Source organism: Lycorma delicatula, chromosome 5 (genome assembly GCF_047948215.1).
Source record: "Lycorma delicatula isolate Av1 chromosome 5, ASM4794821v1, whole genome shotgun sequence".
Lineage (NCBI taxonomy): Eukaryota > Metazoa > Arthropoda > Insecta > Hemiptera > Fulgoridae > Lycorma > Lycorma delicatula.
This window is the reverse complement of record NC_134459.1, coordinates 154,078,590-154,104,310: the sequence shown is the minus strand read 5'-3', so window position 1 is coordinate 154,104,310 and position 25,721 is coordinate 154,078,590. Positions and strand designations below refer to the sequence as shown.

General features: G+C 30.3%; 1 protein-coding gene across 4 annotated transcripts in view; it reads right to left on the bottom strand.

The window, feature by feature from the left end:
• The window catches only part of LOC142325503 (1-phosphatidylinositol 4,5-bisphosphate phosphodiesterase epsilon-1-like), a 1,691,101-nt gene that overhangs the window by 820,699 nt on the left and 844,681 nt on the right, over window positions 1-25,721 (bottom strand). For all 4 annotated transcript variants that reach the window (XM_075367353.1, XM_075367348.1, XM_075367349.1 and 1 more), the window contains one exon: window positions 7,562-7,773. In XM_075367353.1, coding sequence (XP_075223468.1) covers window positions 7,562-7,773 — 212 coding nt within the window. The remainder of the gene's footprint in view (window positions 1-7,561; window positions 7,774-25,721) is intronic.

The following is a 25,721-nucleotide window of genomic DNA, read 5'->3' as shown; positions in this document are numbered from 1 at the left end:
ATTTTGACTAGTTTCGGCGTGACGTCTGTACGTACGTATGTATCTCTCGCATAACTCAAAAACAATTAGCCGTAGGATGTTGAAATTTTGGATTTAGGATTGTTCTACATGTAGTTGTGCACCTCTCCTTTTGATTGCAGTCAACTGAACCAAAAATGTCAAAAAAGCCCAAAATCCAAAAAAAATTGGATGTTGGAGTTTTTCTTAACTGCAGTAATAACCATCATTGAGAGCTTTTCAACTATAAAAGTGCTACTTATTTTCATTGCCAAATGAAATTTTAATGAAATATTTGGATCTATAAGGGGAAGGGACACATCGGTTCGAATCAGACTTCATCTCCTTTTTTATTACTTTACTTTCTTTATCTCCTAACTTTTTTTATTGACTTTATTTCTTTAATTTCTTTTATTTTAACTTTTTTTTTAAAATTAAATAAATTTACCCGTTATTGTAAAAAAAAAACGTTTTACAATATATAATTATTCAATAACAATATTTTAAAAAATTTTATGAAAATCAGTCAAAGTTATTAGTGAAATAAAATTTTATGTACTTTTAAAAATCTGTATATGTAATTTAAAAACATTATTACACGTGTGTATACGTAACAGAATTGGTGAAACATGTAATTATTTAATATTAATTGAAAATTGTAGTTTAGAATCGTATTATTTCTAGATTTTATAGTTTGATTTTCTTTTTATTTTAGTTCATTACTTCTCTGATACTACCAGACAATATTCTCCCTAAGTCGGAGTTGATCACCATTTCGTTTTTTTTTTTTTGTTACCAATCATTTAATCGCTTTTTGGCTTGATATAATTTTTCTCATCCTAATTTGTGTCCACGTTCTCTAATTTTCAAATTTTTTTCTCTCTTTATATTTCATCATTCTATCTTAATCTTTTATTCTTTCCTTGGTCTTAAGGTTTTCTTCTTCTTTATATTAATCATCTCTTCTTAACCTTTTTATTCTTGTTTTGGTTTTAACATTTTCTTCCTCTTTATATTTATCCTCTTTTCTTAATTTTTTTCTTCCCTTGTTCTTAACATTTTCTTCCTCTTGATATTCACTTCTTGTTTTTTCAGATGTCTTTTTCCTGTATCATTGTTTCTTTTTCATTTTCGATTATTCATCAAACAATTCAATAATAATACTAAATATTTTACACCGTAAGGTCGAAATAAACATTTGTAATCAGTACACAGGAGTTCACTAAATGGAACAGTTTAATTATTATTATTATTAAGTTTTATTTCCGTAACACACCAGAAATGTGAAATCAGCATCTCACTAAGTTACGAATAATACTGATGCAGTAATACGAGAAATAAATAGACTTTTACTCTATACTAATATTTCATGTATGATTGTTGAATTAATAATTGTATAAATATTTGATGTTAAAAAAAATTAATTGTGAAAAGTCCACTTTATTAAAGAATTGGAGGATTGTACCTTACTGTCAAATGAAATACGTTTAAAAGTGCCACAAAAAATGTGAATATGTAATTTAATAAGCGTACAAGGAAGTCATGTAAAGTCCACATCAGATTTTTTGCTTTTTGCTTATTATATGGAACACTTAAACATTTTATTTATTATCTATTATTGTATATATATATATATATATATATATATATAAATGTATTTTTTTTAAACAAAATTCTAAATTAATAACACACTTTGATAATAGGAATGTAGTATCTTACCTTATTGACAACAGTATTATTTTGTTAAAAACAGTTTAATTTTATATAACATAAATTTTTGTTTTTTGAGAGGACGAAATGATATCTGCGAGACTCTTACCGTACGGTTTATAATTTTTTGGACCATAATTTACTTTTACTTCTAGTTTAAGTCATAAAAAAAATCTGATGTGGACACCACATGACTAACTTGTACGCCTATTAAATTACATACACACATTTTTTTAAAATGAAAAAAAAAAATTTTATTTCTTTAGTAACAATAATAATAATAATAATAATAATTATTGCTAAACCTGCGATTACTAAGCCACTAACTGAAGTAAGAATAAAAAATCTTGACTTATCTAGCAAAGAGAAACGGATCACTCCGTCGTCTAGTCACAAGCTTAAAGAAATTGTGACAAGAAAATCTGAATCTACGGAAATGGAGGTGCAAGTTATTATTGAGAAACCACCAGACATAGAGAATATAAAACCTGTACCAATAGAGCCCCCAAAAGCGCAAAGATCAGCTTCGGTGAGAGCATCTATTTCAGCTGGACCCAGTACTGCAGTAGAGATAGAGTCCGGCTCATCCGCCGCGGAGACTGCATCGCTTATTAGTTTAGATTCCCTAGCAAAGATGCTAACAGCACCGACGAAACTTTCATCAACTGACGTCAGCCGTAGAACGTCACTGGCATCCGAAAGAGAGGAAGACGATGCCATCCATGTCTGAGGCCTCAGATACGCTGTCATCAGAGGTTGAGGCCGTCAGAAGAATGGAGAAACGCAAGAAAGGATGGCCGAAAGGAAAGCCTAGAAAGTAATATTCTGGATTCGAAGTTAGAAGAACGTATTTTTTTTTTTTTTTTGAAGTGGGATGGGGCTAATGACCAAAGTAGTCGATGCCCCTAAAAACCTCAAAAAAAAAAATTATTATTATTGAATATTATTATTTGTTGTAAAAGTTTTTTTTACAATCAGAGATTAATAATTATTAATATATCAACATATTTAAATTAAAAAGAAAAAAGATTAAAAAAAAAGGAGATGAAGTCGGATTCGAACCGACGTGGACCCTTGTAAGATCCAAATACTTCATTAATTAATAATTTATTTGGCAATAACTCTAGAACCAATGAAAATAAGCACAACGTATGATATATATATATATGTCGGAGAATAAAGTACAGTGGAGTATCTTCCGACAAAACGATGAGAATATTCTTTAGAATATCGGTATTTTTAGTAGTTTTAAGAAATGTACTATTACTTGTAATGTTTTGTAAAATAAGGTTTAAATTGTTTTATTGCGGTAGGCTTAGGCCTAGGTAGGCACATGGTTGTCAACGTAGTCGGGATCCCAGGACGATAGGGGTATCATAAAATTAATAAGGAAAAGGAAATATGCAGTAGGTATATTATTTGAGAATATTGAGAAAAGGTAGTCTTGCTTTGGAACCCAGATCGAACAGAAGAATGGATCGAACAGTCCTGGTGGTCGCGAATTCGTTATTTCCCTGAGCCTCGGTCTATCGCAAGTTGTTTTAATATTATTTGAATTCTAAATTGAATTAATCTTATATTGTAATTCGTGTGCTACTGAGTTATTGATAAGTGATAATTATCATTTGTAATTATTTCATTGTGCGAGTTATCTACTCATTTTTATTAATTGAACTTTATTGTAATCTTATATATTCTCCACTTGTAATGGTGGGAATGAGTGAAGCACAAAACGTTGAATCCCTGACAAATCTCCTCGCCTCTCCGATATATATATATCGATGAAAAGCTCTCAATGATGGCTTATTACTGCAGTTAAGAAAAAGTCCAAAATCCAAATTTTCGGTATTTTGTGCTTTTTTGACGCATTTGGTTCAGTCGATTTCAATCAAAAGGAGAGATGCACAACTAGATGTTATAACAGTCCTAAATGCAAAATTTCAACATCCTAAGGCTAATTGTTTATGAGTTATGTGAGAGATACATACAAACGTACAGACGTCACGCCGAATCTAGTCAAAATGGATATTTCCGTTGAAATCTGGAGACCGAAAAATTTCGCGATCACAATACTTCCTTCACTTCGTAAAAGGAAGTTAAAAAGAAGAATAAATAATATATTAATACAAGGCCTACGCTGCGTAATATATATTTAATTATTTACTCACAAAGCAACAACAGCCTTAAGCATGATTATAGTCACTTTTTAATAGATGAATTTACAGCGTATGAAAAACTTGTCTGATCGGGTTTCAAAAATCAAAATCATTCGGATGAAAGATAAGAGACATTACTACCGGCTACCACAGAGTTCACAGAGTTCAGAGGATAATTACATTTTTTATTATCGGCCGATAATAATATTAAGATTACATTAATAATTTTAGTTACAGTTTAAAATTAGATTAATATAATAAAAATTATATAAGAAAAGAAAAAAATAATAAATTCTATTCAGGAAAACTATAAAACCCGATATAGAAATATATATAACATGATCTCTTCTGTTAACGATGTGTGGAAATAAATTAAGCTGTATAACCACATAATAAAATTGTATCTGTTGGATTTACGTTTAACAGACAAATTTTGTAAACATACTTTTTAGTACCGATTTATCTTTTATTTTTACAACAATGAAAAAGGTAAACGTTAAAACTAACTTTATATTGTATAAAATAACGTAAAAACATACCATAATCAAGAGTATTCAGTTATGTAAATATTTCTTTTAAAAGAAAATAAATACAGGAATAAACTAGTAAAACAATAAAAGATTTAAAATTTAAATACAGAATACAGCAAAGAAACTTAAAATAAACAAACTTTTCCAAGATATTTTGTATTTTTTTTTTTTGGCAATACAATAAAGCTATAATTTTCTTTTATGCACAAACTATATCGTTCCCTGAATATATAAATACATTTTTCAGTTTACACGTCATTTTGAAATTTTTCTCTGAAAATATAAAACAGTATTTGTAACAAATAATTTCTAAATTTTTTAAAAGTAAACAATTTAAAAGTAAATAATCTTTAATTTCCGCAATTAAATTATAAGCCCATCGGGCTGGTCTAGTAGTAGTTAACTGATCGTTTTATAACAGCTGATTTTCCAAGTCGAAGGTTCCGAGGTTTAATTTTTACTAAATTTCAACCTCAAATTTATACGTATTTGAATGCTAGATAGTGGATACCGGTGTACTTTGGTAGCTGGGGTTCAATTAACCACACGTTTCAGGAACCGTCGGCCTGAATCTGTACAAGACTACACCTTATTTACATGTCATATAATATATGTTCCTCATCACAATGGTGGGAGGGGATTGCTTGCTGTTCAATAAATGTCCAGGTAGGCGTTTGGCATCGAGCAACGGTTAGATAGAAATTGTGATTATTTTGAATGTTAACTGTCGGCGGGATGGCGACTGCACTGCCGAGGACATGGATCCCGTGCAGTCGTGAGGTGTAGCGACATCTCGATGATAGTAGAAAGCAAGTAAATGCCATGCGGGACTCAGCGATGAACCTGAGTCAGAGTAGGTCTGTGCGCTTCTCCCATGGAGACCAGACCGAAATCAGTAAATTAACTTAAGCCAGGGATATGAACTGAAGTTGAGTTCACTAAGGGAACTAGGACTAAATTTTCTTTGTTGCGAACATTTTTGGTGGTATATTGTTTTTCGCCTCGAATCTATGAGACATTTACAAGAAAGTGGCTCAGTAAAACTAGATCTAGGAGCGGGGATCGTGCTTCCGCGAACTCGGTTAGCTAGTTGAGAGGGCAACGATGTAGGACATTCAAGAAGTCCGGACGAGACCTACAGCGTAGGCAAAAGATGAGTTTGAAAATCACCGTTCTAAATGTCTACCGAGTCATTTACATCGGTGGCATCCCAACGAGGCCTGTCTTATTAAGATGTAAAAAGTTACAGGGCGAAAGACGACTCCCGTTAAAGCCCATCAGGACTAGGAACGGGAGGGGGGTGGCGACCGGAAGCGTCACAAGGCGGATGTCTTCCCCTACGGGATTGAGATGTTCACTAAATGAACAAACTGCAACGTACATAATAGTTAATAAAATAATTATTATTACACATGCGGAAGATCCCCTTCCATAGTAATCATACTAGTTTGACTGCAATTAAATTGTTTACTATTTATTATTGTTATAATACAGACTTGTTATAATACTAAGTATATAAGTATTGTTATATACTTTACTATAATTATTGTTATTTATTACTCTTTATTACTGTTATTAAATATTTTTATTATAATAAGTGTATTATAAAACAGTTGAAACGTATGAATTTATTTTTTAAGTTAAATTTTATTTCAAGCATATAACTATTTTATATAGATGAACTAAATTTTTTTGTATAAATACAATTTTTTAGTATATTCTGAATCTTAATATGAAATATCTTCGAGAAAGTTTATCGTGGATTGAATGTGTTATTAAACTGCAGCAAGTAATTTATTTAACAGATATAACAAACAATTAATTTATAAACACATGAAAGAATACAGTAATTCTTTATTGAATAGTTTTTTGTGGGGAATTTTTTATTATTAGATCCGGTTATTTCATTTGTAAAAAAAAAGTAATTTTTTTAAATATTAACAATTTTTTTATTTTGAACTTCACCAAACAGTCAAAAACGAAAATTTTAGCTCATCTTCAAGCAAAACAATCTCTAGCTGATTGATCATGGAAGCATACGTTTTTTTTTTTTTTAATCTAATTGGTTTGTTACATACTGCTTCTTCGTAACTATTACTTTTACATTATTATCTTCAAAAATTGTAGTCCTTAAGCGAACATAAACTATGAATATTCAACCTAATATTTGTGTAATGTGCAAAAAATTTAAATAATAATATTAAAACAATGAACTAGATATTAAATAAAACATTAACTAATTATATGAATATTTGTACATTTATCTGATGATCCAGAACCTCTATGATGCGATGAATTAGTCAATTAGTCAATACCTCGAGTCAAGATTCGCACACTGAACACTAGCGAATAATTTATTTGAATTTCTAATATAACCCGACGGATTGTCTTTTTCGTTTTTTTTTTAATCTGGTTGCAAAATCTTCATTTCTTTCTTTTTTTGTAGATTTTTAACATTTTAACAACAAGAATGTACGAGTAATTATTATTCCGATTTCTACGGGGAAGTTATAGCTTTCATCCGGAAGTCCCGGGTTAAAGTACCAATCAATTATAACATTTTTCAAACGCTACAAAATAGATTTTCACCCATCAGTAACCATTACTGAGTATCAGTCTTTTGTTGCTGCATAAATAAAATTAATAAACTATTGCCTTCCACTGGTAATTCGTATTATCTACTCTTACTTTTTTAGATAACTAAATCAGTATCCTTATCAGATTTTAAGGTCATTAATTTCTTTATCACCATACTTCCAGTTATCTTTCGTAAATATTTTTTTGAATTTATTTTTAATTTTTTCAAAATTAAAAATATTAATCTCACGTAAAACTAATGTTGACCAAAAAAAAATATGGGAAAAATATTTCAATTATTAAATATTAGTCGTAGTCATAAGTAAATTTTACGGACAAGGTATACGCTGATCAACTTCCATAAAGAGTTCAACGAAAAATTTGATTCTCAACTTCGTTACATCGCGATTGAAACCTGAATATTGTAAATATAGCGTGAAGGAGCAAGTAATGTTGCATATTCGAAATGAATGAAGGGTTGAAAAATGATGGAACGTACGTAATACTACGTGATTTTTAAATTGTAACTAAATAAAAAGTGTTGACCTCTGTGTATATACAAAATTATTATAAAATGAATTAAAAAATTACCTTAAATTGTAGATCAGGACTTCTATTGTTACTACCACGACTTTTTACAGAACCGGTCGAAGAAAGTGCTTGGATATCACCAGATGCACAACTAGTCGCTTCTTCGACCGATTCGGTTCTAGTTGTACGTAATTTTCTTAAAATTCTTGAAGGGTTAGCAGTACTAGCTCTTGTAGAACCTCCTCCAACACCGCTGGTAATCTGACTAGTAGCTGAAAAAAAAATTAAAATAGTTTAACAAAAGATTAGAATACATCAAAGAGCAAACATATTAAATTTTCATTTTAGCTTATGAAACGATATACTGTATTTGGTATATAATCAAACCCACCGGGTTGGTCTAGTGGTGAACGCGTCTTCCCAAATCAGCTGATTTGGAAGCCGAGAGTTCCAGCGTTCAAGTCCTAGTAAAGCCAGTTACCTTTTTACGGATTTGAATACTAGGTCGTGGATTCCGGTGTTCTTTGGTGGTTGGGTTTCAATTAACCACACATCTCAGGAATAGTCGAACTGAGAATGTACAAGACTACACTTTATTTACACTTATACATATCATCCTCATTCATCATCTGAAGTATTATCTAAACGGTAGTTACCGGAGGCTAAACAGGAAAAAGAGAGAGAGTATATAATCAGCTTATATTTATTAATTTTCCATGATAATTTTGTTATATAAATATGTTATTACAAAAATCATGTTTTTTCACTCAAAGAAATCTATTACAAAAATAACTTGCTAAATCGTGGCTTTACCTGTAAGAAACAAACAAAATTATTTATCTGTTTCATTACAAGTTGGAAACAAGAAAATAATCTTATCCAAATAAACAGAAAAAATTACATAAAATAAATTTAATATTTAAAAAATTAATAATGGAAGACACAAATTTTTGTATTTTATTTATACATAAATATTTATCAATTTTATACTAATTCCTTGAAAATGGGTTAAAGAAAGTGGGCTTTTTCTATGACCTTACCAAAGCTTTGGATACAATTAATCAAGAAAAAAAATTGCGGAGTTATGCACGGATGGTACTGTATTGTAGTGGTTTCAGTCTTAATTTAAGAGTACGTTCCAGTACGTTGAGCTGATTGTAAAAAGTCTGAAAAAATTTTAAACTGGCCAACTCGCGTCAGAACTACCAAAATGGTAAAAAAGAAAAATTTGTATCCTGCATAAAGCACAATTAAGTAAGAGTTATTTTTGAATAACATTATCTGAATGATGAAAATGAGGTGTGTGCGTAATCTATTTTGGGTCCCCTGTCTTTTTTCTCTTTCTATTAGTGATTTAGCTTGCACTATCAAATAAGGGAACACAGTTATTTTCGTAGAAGATGGATTATTCTAATTTCTTTATTTCTATCCCACTTTTATAATAGATTAATTGTAAATAGTCCTAACCTCTTAAAAATTTCAGCCGATTGCTTCTCCGTAAACAGTTGACGAATAATACAAATATAATTTTATTAAATTTAAGTTCAGGAGTACTCTATCTCGGCCATCATTTAATTTTTTCATTGATTAAAATATTACAAAAATATATGAATTAAATCTCTTGATAAATATAATTTGTATGGAACTGTGCGCTTCAGAGTTCCAGCGGCGTGGTGTTTGGCTGTTGTTTGCATGCGCACATAGGAAGCTGCACGCGAGTTTGCGAGGAAGATAGGGCACTGTCGCTTCCGCAGTGCCGACCCTGGTATGCTGGTAGAAGGTAGTTTTTTACTTCGCAAGTTTATCGTACGTACCTTTTCGTTCCCTTTTCTACTTTAATTGTTGGAAGGAATATAACAGTGGTTTAGTTGTTAGTAGTTTTCACTAGTAATCAGAAGATGGTGGAAAGGAATGGCTCTTTGATTGCCAAATCTGTCCAAAAACACAGCTGGAAGGGCGAAAGAGAAGAAAAACTAATTATGTATTTGTTTCTGTGTATGTAGAAATTTAAATCAACCACCGTTGGTCTATAGTGTTTTAAGCCGACAATTTATTAAGTTATGATCTAATAATACTGAAAAAAAATATTATCTGTATTGACATTTTATATTTATTCGGTTTACCGTATTGTTGAATGTGATAAAGTGTAGAATTAGATTATTGTCCTGCTTCATTTTAATTTCGGTTCTTTTCTCTTAAAGAAAACATTAACCAGGCCTTGGAAAGGCCCATAAAAAAAGTTTCTGGAGCAGCAACCCTACTAATTTTAGCTAAGAGCCGCTACTGGATCCGTCTATTTTACCACAAATGAGTTTCTTCTACATATTAAAGACCTCCTTTGCCATATTCCTTTGGATATTCTTGACGATTTCTGTACTGTTCCTGCAATTATTATTATTTACCACGATTCCCAAACATCTGTATTTTTCAACTTGTCCTACCTTCCATTCCTTTGGTAGCACTTTCATACTCTGACATTAATTCTCACAACTTTTGTTTTCTCTAAATTTTTTTTCAGCCATATTGCTGGATCATTTATTTTAACTTAAATATCATCTTCTGCACCATTTTAGTGTCATCCGCAAATCTTATACAAGAAATCTTCTGAACTCCAATACCAACTAAGTATAATATTTTTTTTAAATTATATATTTTTATTGCTTAATATTTTTATTATGCTCCGCAGTGTCTGAAGTAAGAACGAGCTGAATTATTCATTAGCTATTCTACTGATAAAATCGCATTCTGTTTATTTATTTTATCAACATTAACAAAAGTCTAATTTTTTCCATAAAAAAGAAAATTTTCTTATTTATAGTAAATGCTTTTATTTGAAAACAAAATATTCTTCATAGTTATGTTATTTTATAAACTTTGAAAAAAATTGTATCGTTTTCTATTAAAGAAAGGTAAAAATTATTTTATTTGAAGAAGTCACATTTTGGATCGCTAGTTATTTAACCGATTTTCCATAACATTACGTTCTGCGTTAATTACTGAATTTCAACAAAATTACTACATCCTGCGATAACTGTCTATATATTCCATTTTGTGTCTTCCTTCTTCTACACATTACTTTATTTCAAAATTAACTAAGCCTAGATATTTTAAATCCACGGCCAACTGATTAGTCTATTCTTCTACATATTTCTCTCCTATTCTATTTGTCTTAAAATTTCTTTATTCTGAATTTCACCAATTTTCAAATATCTCTATTAGTAATTCAAAACTCTTTTTTATTTTTCTATCTGTTAGCTATAGTTCATGTTTCTCTTTAGCCGAAAAGTTGTACATAATTAAACAAATATTTTCAAGGACTTTTTTCTAATATTTAAATCCATTTTTGATGATAATATAATTTTATATTATATTCTATAATCTCTAACCTATTTCGTCTATTCATTATAATTTAAATACTTATTTAACAACATTTTGCAACTTCCGTTATATTACGTTATCTTTCACTTTAATATTATTCGTCGTAGTTATCTCTTGTATATTACGTTTCATTTTCAAAATGAAACTGTCTTCTAGCAAACTCATTTTTAATTTCTGCCAAAAGGAATTGAAAAGGTAATAAGGAAATTTGCCTGCAAGTTAGAAAATTATCAAAAGTAGTTACAGAAAATAAAAATAAAGAAACCACGCTCATATATTTGTAGTTAAGTTCCAGAATATTAGCATTCCATATCAAGCATGATAAAGAAAGTGAAATTGTTTCCTGCTGATATAAATTCAGTGTACTCGTAAATTTATTTAATGAATATTGCTTTTCTTGCTGTAATCAATCCTCGGATTCGTTCGCAGTAAGTTTAAAAAATCTTCTATCCCACGCTAGCTTCTTAACTTCTTGACAGCTTGAGCATCTAACATCATTCATAATTTGTTTTATGTATTCCTTTATGCTCCTTTCTCTATGGTACTTTCCTCACATTATCATTCAAGAATGATCTTTTGACAGCCCATCATGTCTTAAATAAATCTGATGTGTACACTACTTCTTTGTACACCTATTAAATTACATCTACACATTTTTTTTAAAATGAAAAGTACATAACATTTTATTTCATTAATAACTTCTGATATTTTTTCTTTTTTTTTTTTATTGTGAATATTGAATTATTATTTATTTTGTGGATGAGGAGTAAAGGATGAAATTCCTACTGTACCGATAAAATTAGAATGCACGAAAAACAGAATATTTCAGAGACATTAAATACAGATGGTTCATCTTAATAAAAGTTAAATACAGACTTATGAAGAAATAAACTAAAAAAAAAAATAAAAATAAAAGAAGTGAATTTTTAACAAATTTACAGCAATAAAATATAGAATAATATTTTTTTAACAGACTACAGAAATATAATATTATTTTTCGTACCTATAAAGTATTTATTATTATTATTATTATCCTTTTTTAAATTTAAAGCCCTGAGTAAGTTATAATTAATAAATTATATAAAAGATGCTATTTAAAAACCACCAGACATCTGTGTTAACGATAATAAAAAAAATCATAAAACCTTTTATAGGTTCAACTGTCCGTATTCATTTGAAATGTTTCAAATAATGGCACACTTGGGAATAAACAACAAAAATAACCCAATTAGGATAGTAAACTTTTAATAACAAATTAATTGGCAGAGAAATCTAAAAAAAGTATTCAATTAAATATTTACACGATGCAAAGGAATAACGGAGAACTAATTAATTTATATATAATGTAGACGAATGTTTTTTATAAAGTTAAGTTTTAGTCGGCCAATATTTTGGTAGCTTCACATTAATATAAATAAAAATAAAACCGTATAGGTCTATAAAATTCTGTCTGCGTTTTTAAGATTCTAATTCATTACGAAATATAATGTACATAAAAAAGTTTAATAAAATTTGATAAAAATTATTAAACCAAAGTTTTAAGTTGTCAAATATAAAAGTGATAACATTAAAATTCATAAATAATTAATAACTTTATTTTTTTAACAAATATGTGTTTTGGAGTAAAACTATTGCATTTTGAATATAACAAATTTTAATTTTTAAAATGTGGAAAGTACAAAGTACAAAAATTTAAATAAGTTAAATAAAGTACGTATATTTAAATACATAACATAAAACTATATAACTGATTAAAATATTGTTACCGAGTGATGTATCACAACAACTAACAACACAGTTAGGGAACTGCAAAAATTTCAATAAAAATTCCATGCCATTCGATATTTATAAAATAAATCTGATGTGGACACTACATGACTTCCTTACATATATACCTTTTTTTTTTTTTAAATGAAAAGTACAGAGAAATTTATTTCATTAATAACTTCTGATATTATATAATTTTTTAATTTTTTTTATTGTTATTAAATTATTATTTATTGTAAACTTTTTTTTAGAATCAGAGGTTAATAATTATTAATAAATCAATATATTTAAATTAAAAAAAAGTTAAAAAAATGGAAATGAAGTTGGATTCGAACCGATGCGCCTTCCCCTTGTAAGACTAAATATTTGGTCTTAATATTTTAATCAGCTTTAACTTTGGAACCAATGAAAATAAATACAACTTATGATTTATCGTCGAAAAGCTCTCAATGAGGGCTCATTACTGAAGTTAAGAAAAAGTTCAAAATCAATTTTCTTTTTTATTTTTGGCTTTTTTGGACACTTTTGGTCCAGTCGACCTACATCCTTTTTCACTGCACCGATCTAACACTGGTATCTGCACAGATCTACTCTGATCTAAATGGTATTTTAACATCATTAACTGATAGTTCTATAAAAGATAACGATGTTAGGGAACACCCTTGTCGCACTACCTTTTTTATTACTGCTTCTTTCTTATGATCTTCAATTATTACTGTTACAGTTTCGTTCTTGTAAATGTTAGCAATTGTTCTACCTCTATACTTGAATCCTAATTTTGATAAACTGCTGAACATTTTATTCCATTCTACATTATCAAATGGCTTTTCTAAGTCTATAAATGCCGGTTTGTTTTTCTATAATCTTCCTTCTACTATTAACCTGAGCGCAAAAATTGCTTCCCTTGTCCCTATACTTTTCCTAAAACCAAACTGGTCTTCTAACACTTCTTTCACTCTCCTCTCAATTCCTCTGTACAGAATTCCAGTTAAGTTTTTTAAATGCATGGAGTAGTTAAGCAAATTTTTCTGTATTCTTCAAATTTTTCTGCTTCTGCTTTCTTTGGTATCATGACAATAACACTTTTTTTGAAGACTGATGGAAGTTATCCTTTTTCATAAATATTACAAACCAGTTTGTATAATCTCTATATCGCTTCCTCGCCTGCACTGCACAATAATTCTGCAGGTATCCCGTCTATCTCAGGAGTCTTTTCGCCATATAAATCCTGTAATTCTCTATTAAATTCAGATCTCAATATTGTATCTTCCTTTTCATCTTCATCGACTTCCTGTTCTTCCTCTATAACACTAGTTTCTAATTCATTTCCTCCGTATAACTCTTCAATATACTCCACCCATCTATTGACCTTTTCTTTTGTATTATAAATCGGTTTACAATCTTTATTTAACACATTATTAGAATTTAACTTATCTACGACAAAATTCTCCTTAACTTTCCTGTATGCTACGTCCATTTTACCAATGATCATTTCTCTTTCCACTTCTGAACAGTTTTCTTTAATCCTCACTTCTTTAACTATTTTGCATTTTCTGTTTATAATATTTCTTAATTGTCGATAGTTCAAAAGGAACTTCATCACTATCATTCTTATACTTTCTAAGTTTATCCATCAGCTGCAATATATCCTCTGATATCCAAGGTTTTCTACTAGTTCTCTTTGTTCCACCTCCTCTTCCTTGTTCTCCTCAAAAATCTTCTTTACCTCCTCTTCCTCAAGCTTCTCTAAATTCCACCGATCTGACACCTTTTTTTTAGGTTTTTAAATCCCAATCTACATTACATTATCATTAAATTAAGGTCGCTATCGATGTTTGCTCCAGGATATGCTTTGCAGTAGGCGAGTTGAATTTTAAATCTTTGCTTAACCGTGATATAATCTACCTGATACCTTGAAGTATCTCCCGGTCTTTTCCATGTGTATATTCTATTATGATTTTTAAACTAGGTGTTGGCAATTACTAAATTACTAAATTAAACTCAATAAGTCGGTCATCCCTTTCATCACTTTCATCATAGGTCTTTCATCCCTTTTTTACCCGCCCGCCCGTATTTACCCACAATATTTCCTTCCTTGCCTTTTCCAGTGCTTGCATTCCAATCTCCAACAATAATTCAATTTTCATCCCCTTTTATGTGTTTGTAATTGCTTCGTCAATTTCTTCGTATACACAATTTATCTCATCATAATAGTGGTTACTTGAAGGCATATAAGTGTCCACAAGTGTTTTTGCACTTGTTTTTGTGTTTGCTCATTAAGAAACTTAGTCCTGCATGTCCTTTATTTGAGGCTAAGTTAATTATTCTAAAATCACCTGGCCAAAAGTCGTTTTCCCACTGAAACTCGCTAATTCCTACTACATCTACGTTTAACCTACCCATTTCCCTTTTTAAATTTTCTAACCTACCAACATCTTTTAGACTTCTAACATTCCACGCTCCGATTCGTAGGAATGTTATTTTTTAATTTTCTGATGACCGCTTTCTTATTAGTCCCCATCCGGAGATCCAAACGGGGGACCGGTTTACCTCCGGAATATTTTACCAAGGAAGCCACCTCCATCTTTGTTACACGAAAATTCAGTGAGCTAAATTTCTTGAAAAAAAAAACCAGCTGTAGTTTTCCATTGGTTTCAGCTGCTCAGTACTCAGAAGATTGAGTGATGTTGATACGGCCGTTCAAATCCTCCACCTACGCCCTTAACTACTGAAAGGCTGCTGCCCTCTTTCAAGAAACATTCCTTAGTCTGGCTTTCAACGGATACCTCTCTGATATGGTTGCACCTTCGGCCCAGTTAATCTGTATCATTGAGCACTCAAGCGCCCTCACTATAGGCAAGGTCTCATGATTCATAGAGTGACTTACATATACTAACAAATTTTATTAAATATACCTCAATTCTTTTTTGGGATAAATTTAAATTTAAAAGTAAATTAAAGTAAATAAATAAAGATAAATTTAAGTAAAAGTTATAGTAGATAATTTCATTAAAACAAATCTGTCTTTTACTGGGATTAAATCGGGCAACTTTCCCAAATAAAATATATTACCAAATCAAAACTACCAACTAACTGTATAAAACTGAAAAACAAATGGTTTTTGGTAAAAAGTATAAAAGCATTTCAACGTACACGGAATTAGTTTATTACCACTTTTTCAACTTCTGTAGTGGAATGGTAGCGTCTCTGGCTTTCATCCGAAAAGGAGTAAGTTTCCCAATAAAACTTAACATTTTTTACAAGCTACAAAATTAATTAATTTATTATTCTATCACAAAAAAGAAAGGTTGGGTTAACGGTAGGTCAGCGTTTTATTGATATGTGAATAAATAAATAAATTACCAAATAAATTCATTGAATTTCGTATTCCTTTTTTTATTTTTCGTATGTCAATTTATTTTAATGCGAGAATTACTGGAATATTTTAAATAAAACTTTCGATTTGTCTATTAAAAAAATTAACTTAACGGAAGAATGAAAAATTATAACTACACGTTTTTTAACTTTAGGAAATAGACCATACTTAAAATCATTTCTATGTATGCTAACAATCGTGAAATGTTTGGTTAAAAATATATAAAATTAATCCGAAAGAAGAATGGTGTCAAAAAAAACTTTTAATACAAAGAGTAATTTAATCTTTTTCTCTTTTTCTAGTTAATAGTAGAAAGATCTTTTAAAAATTCACTGTTGTCGTATATGTGTCTTGTTCAATATGTTTTCTTACTCAAAGCGGTACTAATATTCAGAACCGCTCTTTAATTATATCGTCTATTAACAAAGATATCGATAATTTCATACATTTTTTATAGAAAATAAACTTAATTTTTTTCTCTATATTTAACCCACATCATTTGTGGCAAAAGGTTTTTCGAAACAACTTTTTGATATCAGTCCGAATAATAATCGAATTATTGGAAAAGAAATGTCTATGTTAAGTGCAAAAAAAGTACCGTTTTCTATATTTGGTTTAGCAGTAATTGTCTGAAAAAAAAATCGTTTGTTTAATAAAACTGATCAATATTGTTTAATAATGAAATTGACTGAACCCCATAAAACTATAAAAACTAAAACTAATACCCCATCAGATTGTCTATTACCAATATTTTTTAACTATACTCCAGAAAAGATTTTTTTTTTTCTTCAGTCATTTGACTGGTTTGATGCAGCTCTCCAAGATTCCCTATCTAGTGCTAGTCGTTTCATTTCAGTATACCCTCTACATCCTACATCCCTAACAATTTGTTTTACATATTCCAAACGTGGGCTGCCTACACAATTTTTCCCTTCTAGCTGTCCTTCCAATATTAAAGCGACTATTCCAGGATGCCTTAGTATGTGGCCTATAAGTCTGTCTCTTCTTTTAACTACATTTCTCCAAATGCTTCTTTCTTCATCTATTTGCCGCAATACCTCTTCATTTGTCACTTTATCCACCCATCTGATTTTTAACATTCTCCTATAGCACCGCATTTCAAAAGCTTCTAATCTTTTCTTCTCAGATACTCCGATCGTCCAAGTTTCACTTCCATATAAAGCGACACTCCAAACATACACTTTCAAAAATCTTTTCCTAAAATTTAAATTAATTTTTGATGTAAACAAACTATATTTCTTACTGAAGGCTCGTTTAGCTTGTGCTATTCGGCATTTTATATCGTTCCTGCTTCGTCCATCTTTAGTAATTCTACTTCCCAAAAAACAAAATTCTTCTACCTATATAATCTTTTCTCCTCCTATTTTCACATTCAGTGGTCCATCTTTGTTATTTTTACTACATTTCATTACTTTTGTTTTGTTCTTGTTTATTTTCATGCGAGGTTATTAAAAAGGTTATTTATTAGAAAGTAGAAAAAACAAGTAATTAAGACTTGATAAAAACATCGAAATGAAAATAAAATTTATGAATATGAACATATTAGTCTATGCAGACGATTTACTTATCCTAACTTAAGAAACACATAGCAAAAATCAAATTTAAAAAAGTAGAAGAGTACGCAAATAAAATAGGACTTTAACTTTCTTACAAAAAAAAAAAAAAAAAAAAATGGTTGTCGAATATCAAAAAAGCAATTTAAACAAAAATTTTAATATCTAAGGAAAATTATTATATTACAACAAATGTCTAAGAAAAAAACAAGAATGAAAACTAAAATCGCCATACAAGAAATCATTTTCCAAAAGTATAAAACTAAGGCATTACAAGACAGTAACATTTTCAGAAGCTCCATATGAGGCAGAGAGTACACAAAAGTTTTCAGAAATTGAAATCATTTAATTAGAAAAAAAGAATTAAGAAAAATTCAGGGGTAAGAATATGAAAACAATATTAATAAATTATTAAAAACAGTTTAACATTTTTTAACGATTTTAGAAAATTGAAACGTACAATCGGCAAAAGAAAATTACAATTTTCAGGACAGTCATGTAGAATAAATGAGAGCAGATTAACAAAACAAATTTTTTAATTTTTTATAAAAAGAGAAAAACAAAAAAGATTTTACTTAGAAAAGCATTTGAAAGTAATCAATATATAAAGAAGCAGAATTCTAAACAAACTTTCAGAAAAAAAAGGAAAAATGAATCCCTTTCTTTTTCTAATAAAGGGTTCTACACTAAGATAACTTAGACCACCTTTCGGTATACCAGCAGTATCTTAAGTGTATAGTCCATTAGAACAAAAGAAGAACCTCAGCGACCTCTCCGAGACTCCGCTAATCACATCCCCAATTCCTTTTACCGTGTTGGCGTCTATGATGTCGTCTGCGATCACCCTTCCAATATCCAGCTTGACTTTCTCTCGAGCATCATCCCACCTCTTACAAATGAATAAAGCATGCGCCGGCGTATCATCTTCTCCAGAATATATACATGCATCGGATATCTTCCCTTCATCCGATAAAGGTAGCCCGTTACCCGTGTCCCGTTAAAAATTGCGTGAGTTCGTAATTTAACTCCCTGCGGTTTCTGTTATACCACGGCTTGAGTTGGTGAATTGGTCTGTTAATCCATGGATTTTGCAACCCGTCCCACCTCCGTTGCAACTTGCCTAATAACTCTCTTCTTGCTAAGGGCCTAGGTTTCCCAGCTCCTTTCTCCACTCCCTCCTCCGCCAATAGTTGTATTGTTGGAACGCAGGCAACCACAAATATTACATCCATAACCACATTACGGTATGCATAGGCCACACCTACCGCAAGCCTGCGCTGTAGCCGTTTGATCTTTGGATGTATAAGTGCTTTACTCTTCAGCGTCCTGTACCACAACGGAAGCGCGTAAATCACGCACTTCAGACAGCGCCAAAACAAAGTACGCTTCTTTTCGACGTACGCGGTCCATCTATTCTGCACATTAACCAAGTAACCACTTTCTCTTACCTTCACGATCGTTTCCTCAACGTGTGGGTGGAAAGTGAGCCTCATGTCTAACCAAACCCCAAGATATTTAGCCTTCGTGACTCGTTTAATGCTCACACCTCTCGTTGTTAGATGTATACGACTTAGTCGTCATGGCCTTCCTGCCATGACGACCACCTGCGTTTTTTCGGCCGCTAAAGAAAGCTCCCTCCTGAACCCCAACCATCCGTCGACAAATGAAATAAATATAATAAAAGATAGAAAGCAGGGCAAAATAAAAAGCAAAATCGTAAATGGAGTGGCGAGATAAAAAGAAAGATGAGTGAAAAGATGAGATTTTGCAAAAAAGAAGTCATTATTACGTAAACGTTATCCTTAGATGTCAAATCGAAAGAAAAAAAAAATTAATTTAAATAAATGTTTTTAAACCTTTTATTAATATAACTCTCCATAATTAAATTTGTATTAATATTTTTATACGAAAGATGCACAATATTATTTTCTATAAGAATAGAGAATTAAAAGATATTTTAAGAAAACTTAAAAAAATAAAGAATGTTAGTTAAATCGGTAATAATTTGTACTCCTGGTTGAAGTTCTTTTCTATAGACTATAGAAAGCATAATGCACGTGCTTTTATTTTAACCTTACAAGAAATCATAGCGTCGTCTTATCTAAGATGTTTACAAGGGCTCACGTCTTAATTACAATTCTTATTTATTTATACACATATTTTTTTGGCATTACTCGCCGAAAATTCAAAAATCCAAAATAAAGCATATTAGGAAAAGAGTAAAAAATTAATAAATATATCAACAGCCTTTGTGGAAATTTTTGTTTTTGAAATTTTGAGTGAACAGAAACATTTTATATTATTTTCGCGCTAAGATTACATTCTTATATGCAATTAGATTAAAATTAAATAATTTTTGAAGAAGTATTCCTTTTAAAGATTTTTATTAAAATTTTCACCAAAAGTTCCTCAGTATTTTTGTGAATTTTTAAAAAAATTCACTTGCTATTATTCGAAAAAATTAGAGAAGAAGAATTAAATAAAAAAAGTATGAACAATTTTTTAAAGAAACATCTTTAAATATGACCAAGGTTTATTTTAAAGGAACCAAATAAAAAATAGACATTATCCAGGAGTAAAAATAATTAATAGATTTCCAGTGATCTTATTTTACTTCCTAATTGTTCCGTTAACTTAGAAAATTCTATTTCATTTCTAAAATTTTATTTAAAAAGAAAACTGAAAAAAAATTGAAAAACAGTACCCATACAAAAAAAACACCGTTTTGCTACTTCACAGTAATGAAAAAAAAACCTGCAGATGGACTTTTTCTAATAAATACGTATGTAATTAAATATTTTATTCTAATAAAAAAAATATAAAGAAAGATATTATTAACTTGTTTATTGTTAACTGTGAACATTCTTTTGAATCTTAAATTTTATTTATTTTCACCAGATTTGGCTATAATTTTAATGGAAACATAAGATCTCATCATAAAATTATGATTCCATAATTCTCAACAACATTAATTGAGCTGTTTTTCAACTACGATTTAAACCAACATAATTTTTATTTAATATAATGGTAGTACTGATTTTAAAGTTACAGGTGAATATCTTTAAATTAAAGTTAATGATGGAACTTTATTTATTGTAAAAAAAAAATTTATATGCAATGAAATTATTATTGTACTCTTACTTGAAATTACTATACATAAAATTTATTTAAAAATTTTTCTCTTTTATTTAATGTTACTAATGTTACTTTTCTTTAATGTTCTCTGTTATTTAATGTTTTATTTAATGTTAACTTTATATTCACTAAAATAAGGTTTTCAATCTTACTCTTCATAATCGGAATTTTACGAAAGGTTTTATACATGACTTAATTATCATATGTATCGCAAATACAACACAAGGAGCGTTCATACAAATTATTCATTAATAAACAGGGTTATCATAAAAGAATGGTGCGGTTTTGAACGTGGTTCAAATTAAAACAGAATTACTTACAGATTATGTTTTTTATTTTTCAAATTTGTCGTCCCAAAAATTTTTTTACATAATTAATAAATTTCAATATATGCGCCCTTAGTAGCCCGACAAATGTCCAAACGATACTCAACTTCTCTCCAAACATTAGTTAACATTTCTTCGTTAATGGTTGTCATTGCTTCATTAATCCTGTATTTTAAGTGGTTTAGGTCGCGAATTTTTTGTGTATAAACAACGCTTTTGATGTACCCCCACAAGCAAAAATCGCAAGGTGTCAGGTCTGGACTCCTTGGAGGCCAAAGTATGGGTCCTTGCCGGCCTACCCATCGATCTCCAAATTTTTCGTTCAAAGTGTCCGTGACCGATGCATTGAAGTGCGGGGGAGCACCATCTTGTTGGAAATGAAGTTAATGAATGTTTTCGAGTTCATCCAGCTGAGGAAAGCAATAACTGGCTAACATGCCAAGGTACACAACTCCATTAATTGTTTTATCAGCAAAGAAGAAAGGCCCTATTACACGATTTTTCATCACACCACACCAGACATTAACTTTAGGGGAATCGCCTGTTTCTCAATAATTGCGTGTGGGTTTTCAGAGCCCCATATTCGTGAATTGTGTTTTTTACATCCATTCACATGGAATGTAGCTTCGTCTGTAAAAATTATATCATCAAAAATTATTCGTTTTCACTTATTCTGTCCAACATTTCAACAGTACCTGCAGTATCATTTATAAGTGTATTTCATTCCTGCAGTATCTGGATTTTATAAGCGTGTAATTTCAGTTTTTTATGTAAAACCTTGTGAACTGTTGATTTTGGAATACCTAATTCGACGCTTCGACGGAGGATTGCCGATCGTCTAATTAGTTCAACCGTTTCGTCTGGTACACTTGGTCTGACGGTTGATTTCTGTTTCTTAACCGATCCAGTTTCTTCGAATCGTTTGAACCAACGTGTTATGTTTAGTTTTGTGTGGTGGATCTCTTCCGAATTCACGTCGAAACGCACGTTGAACTAAAATTACGGATTTTTATTCAGCCATCAATAAAACACACTTTGCTTTGTCTTTATCCGAGAACATAGTAACTCACTAAACTCACTGCAACAACAATACAAGAACTGACGTTGTGGTTAAAACTGCTGATAAACAAACTTTTGGGTTGGAGGCTTTCAGGGATACCAATATAAGATCTAGAAAAATCCCTACAATCTTCCTATGAATTACTGAAACTGCACCATTCTTTTATGATAACCCTGTATTTTTCAAATATTTTTGCATTCAATTGTGGTGAAAGAGCTTTTACATTGCAGTATTTGTAGCAGAATATCTATTTATAGGGGAGGGGGGAGAACTAAAATATAAGTAGTATACTTTACTAAGTATACTTACTTAAACTAGTATACTTACTAGTTTAAGTATAAAGTAAAGTATAACTATAATTAATCTAAAACAAAATTCGTAGAAGATAAAACAATAACCAGAGATCTTATGAACAGCTATAAAAAATTTATCTATTACCCATCCTTACACTATTTTGTTTTTCACAAACAGCTAATGTGTAGCAATTATTAAAAAAAAAACTTATGACAATTTTGGTTCCTTTCTAATCATAGTTCCGTTTAGTTATTACATTTTAATATTAAGATAACAAAAAGCAAACATAACAGTGATTTAACTTATAAATATTAATGACTTAAATAGTTATTAGTTAAAAAATGGCGATAACTGAAAATCAATTGGTTTAAAGGATGAAATTTGGTGAGAAAAATATATGATATATAGTTACAAGAATATTTGATTAATAGAGAATGTTAAAGAAAATATTTTTTGCACGTTTAATATAGGCGTAAATGATAAGTTAAAACATAGCCAAACATTAAAGTTTTTGAAAATAAACCGTATAAATGCACATAAGGATAATAATGCGATCGGCTATTTTCCTGTTATATGAAGCTTTAAATTTTATAAAAAAATTGTTATTTTTAAAATGTTATCAGTCGTGTCATATCACGACAGTTGTGGTACAACAAGACTTCTACAATGTGAGACGTGTCAATAGCGATGAAACAAAAATAATACCGATTCCAGTGGTTCTCTCCTGAGGCGTGATTTAACGGTCTCCGAGAGACACAAGTACAACTTTCATAATCACACACTCTAAGCAGTTTGTGTTTGAGTGTTCATCCAATAACAAACTTTCAACAGCTAAACAGATTTCAATGATACTTAACCGGAATGTTCTTTGAACCCTTGCAAGAGGATGTAATTTGAACCTTTGTACAAAAGAAGTTTGTTGGGGTAGAAAACTAGCCAAGGGGTTAGTCGCGCACTACAGAAAGTACTTAGATAAACCAAATAATACTTTCCAACGTGATAGTTAATACATACTAGTTAAAGTTTGGTCTAAAACATCGATTTTTTTTTTGTTTTGTAACTCAAAAGTAAAAAAAAAAAAAAAAAAAAAATTAATTAAAACACTATTAAGAATTTATGTCCCATAAATATACAATTTTATTTATGTAGTGTATACAAAATTTATTTAAACTGATGGGTGGGGGGGAGTTATAAAAGACGCAGAACTTTTATGTTCTTTTTCTTTCATTCCATTCCATACAAAATTAATAAGCTCACATTATAAATTTATTCTTCTTATTTAAGTATTATAATTTCATAAAATAAATTATCATAAGAATTTTTATCAAACTGACGATATAATTATTAAAGCCAAGTAAAGTTACCTTGGTAATATTGATTTATTCTAAGTAAAAATAATTATGTAACTATAAGCAAAATGATGTGCGGGAATTTATATGTAAATCAATATGTTCGTTAGAACTTCGCCGGTAAGAGTCCGCAAAACTGGACGGCACGACGAAGTCAACAAACTATGTTTACAGTTCTGAACATGACCTAAACTAAAAGTGAAATGAAAATGGGGGAAAAGATATAAAAGTAAGCATGAAAACATTATATTTCAGTTCAATTAGATTTGTAAAAAAGAATACTGTCATACGTTAGAAAAGGGTATTTCTTCCATTTGATGAACCGCGGATGAAAAAGGTCAGTTTACGAATCGCGAAAGAAAATAAAGGGTTATCATAAAAGAATGGTGCGGTTTCAGTAATTCATAGGAAGATTGTAGGGAAATTTCTAAATGTTATATTAGTATCCCTGAAAGCCTCCAACCCAAAAGTTTGTTTATCAGCAGTTGTAACCGCAACGTCAGTTCTTGTATTGTAGTTGCGGTGAGTTTAGTGAGTTACTATCTTCTCGGATAAAGACAAAGCAAAGTGTGTTTTATTGATGGCTGAATTAAAATCCGTAATTTTAATTCAGCGTGCGTTTCGACGTGAATTCGGAAGGGATCCACCACACAAAAATAACATAACACGTTGGTTCAAACGATTCGAAGAAACTGGATCGGTTAAGAAACTGAAATCAACCGGCAAACCAAATGTACCAGACGAAACGGTTGAACTAATTAGACAATCGGCAATTAGAAGTCCTGGGAAGTCCATCCCCTGTCAAAGCGTCGAATTTTTGTATTAAAAAATCAACAGTTCACTTCAGGAATTGAAACCCGATGATGGTGTAAAACGTTACAATTTTTCTGTTGAAATGTTGGACAGAATAAGTGAAAACGAATCATTTTTAGATGATATAATTTTTACAGACGAAGCTACATTCCATGTGAATGGATGTATTAACAGACACAATTCACGAATATGGGGCTCTGAAAACCCACACGCAATTATTGAGAAACAACGCGATTCGCTTTAAGTTAATGTTTGGTGTGGTGTGAAGAAAAATCGTGTAATAGGACCTTTCTTCTTTGGTGAAAAAACAATTAATGGAGTTGTGTTAACCGATTATTGCTTTCCTCAGCTGGATGAACTCGAAAACATTCATCAACTTCATTTCCAACAAGATGGTGCTCCCTTGCACTTCAATGCATCGGTCACGGACGCTTTGAACGAAAAATTTGGAGATCGATGGGTCCACCTGACACCTTGCGATTTTTTCTTGTGGGGTACATCAAAAGCGTTGTTTATACACAAAAAATTCGCGACCTAAACCACTTAAAAAACAGGATTAATAAAGCAATGACAACCATTAACGAAGAAATGTTAACTAATGTTTGGAGAGAAGTCGAGAATCGTTTGGACATTTGTCGAGCGACTAAAGGCGCACATATTGAAATTTATTAATTATGTGAAAAAAAGGTTTGAGACGACGAATTTGGAAAATAAAAAAAATAAACTGTAAGTAATTCTGTTTTAATTTAAACCATGTTCAAAACAGCACCATTATTTTATGATAATCCTGTATACTACAGCTTATTTTAATAGTAAATGCTCTTATGTAAATGAAAGTACTGAAGATGAAACATTTTTTTTATTACCATCACTTCATTAAAAAAAATAAAAAATATTAGTTTACAAGAGATTATAACTACTAACAAAATACAGAAAACACAAACAGTAGGAAAGTGATGGAAATGTGGTAACAAAAATTTGTACATAAAACAGAAATAAATTAGATTGGTAAAATATATTTATTATAAAATTATAATTATTTGAACTAATTGGTGGAGAAATATAAAAATTCATTTAATAATAATATAAAAAGTGTGTCCACGAATACGATAAAAATCGAGTGTTACACTTAAGTAATAAGCGCATCA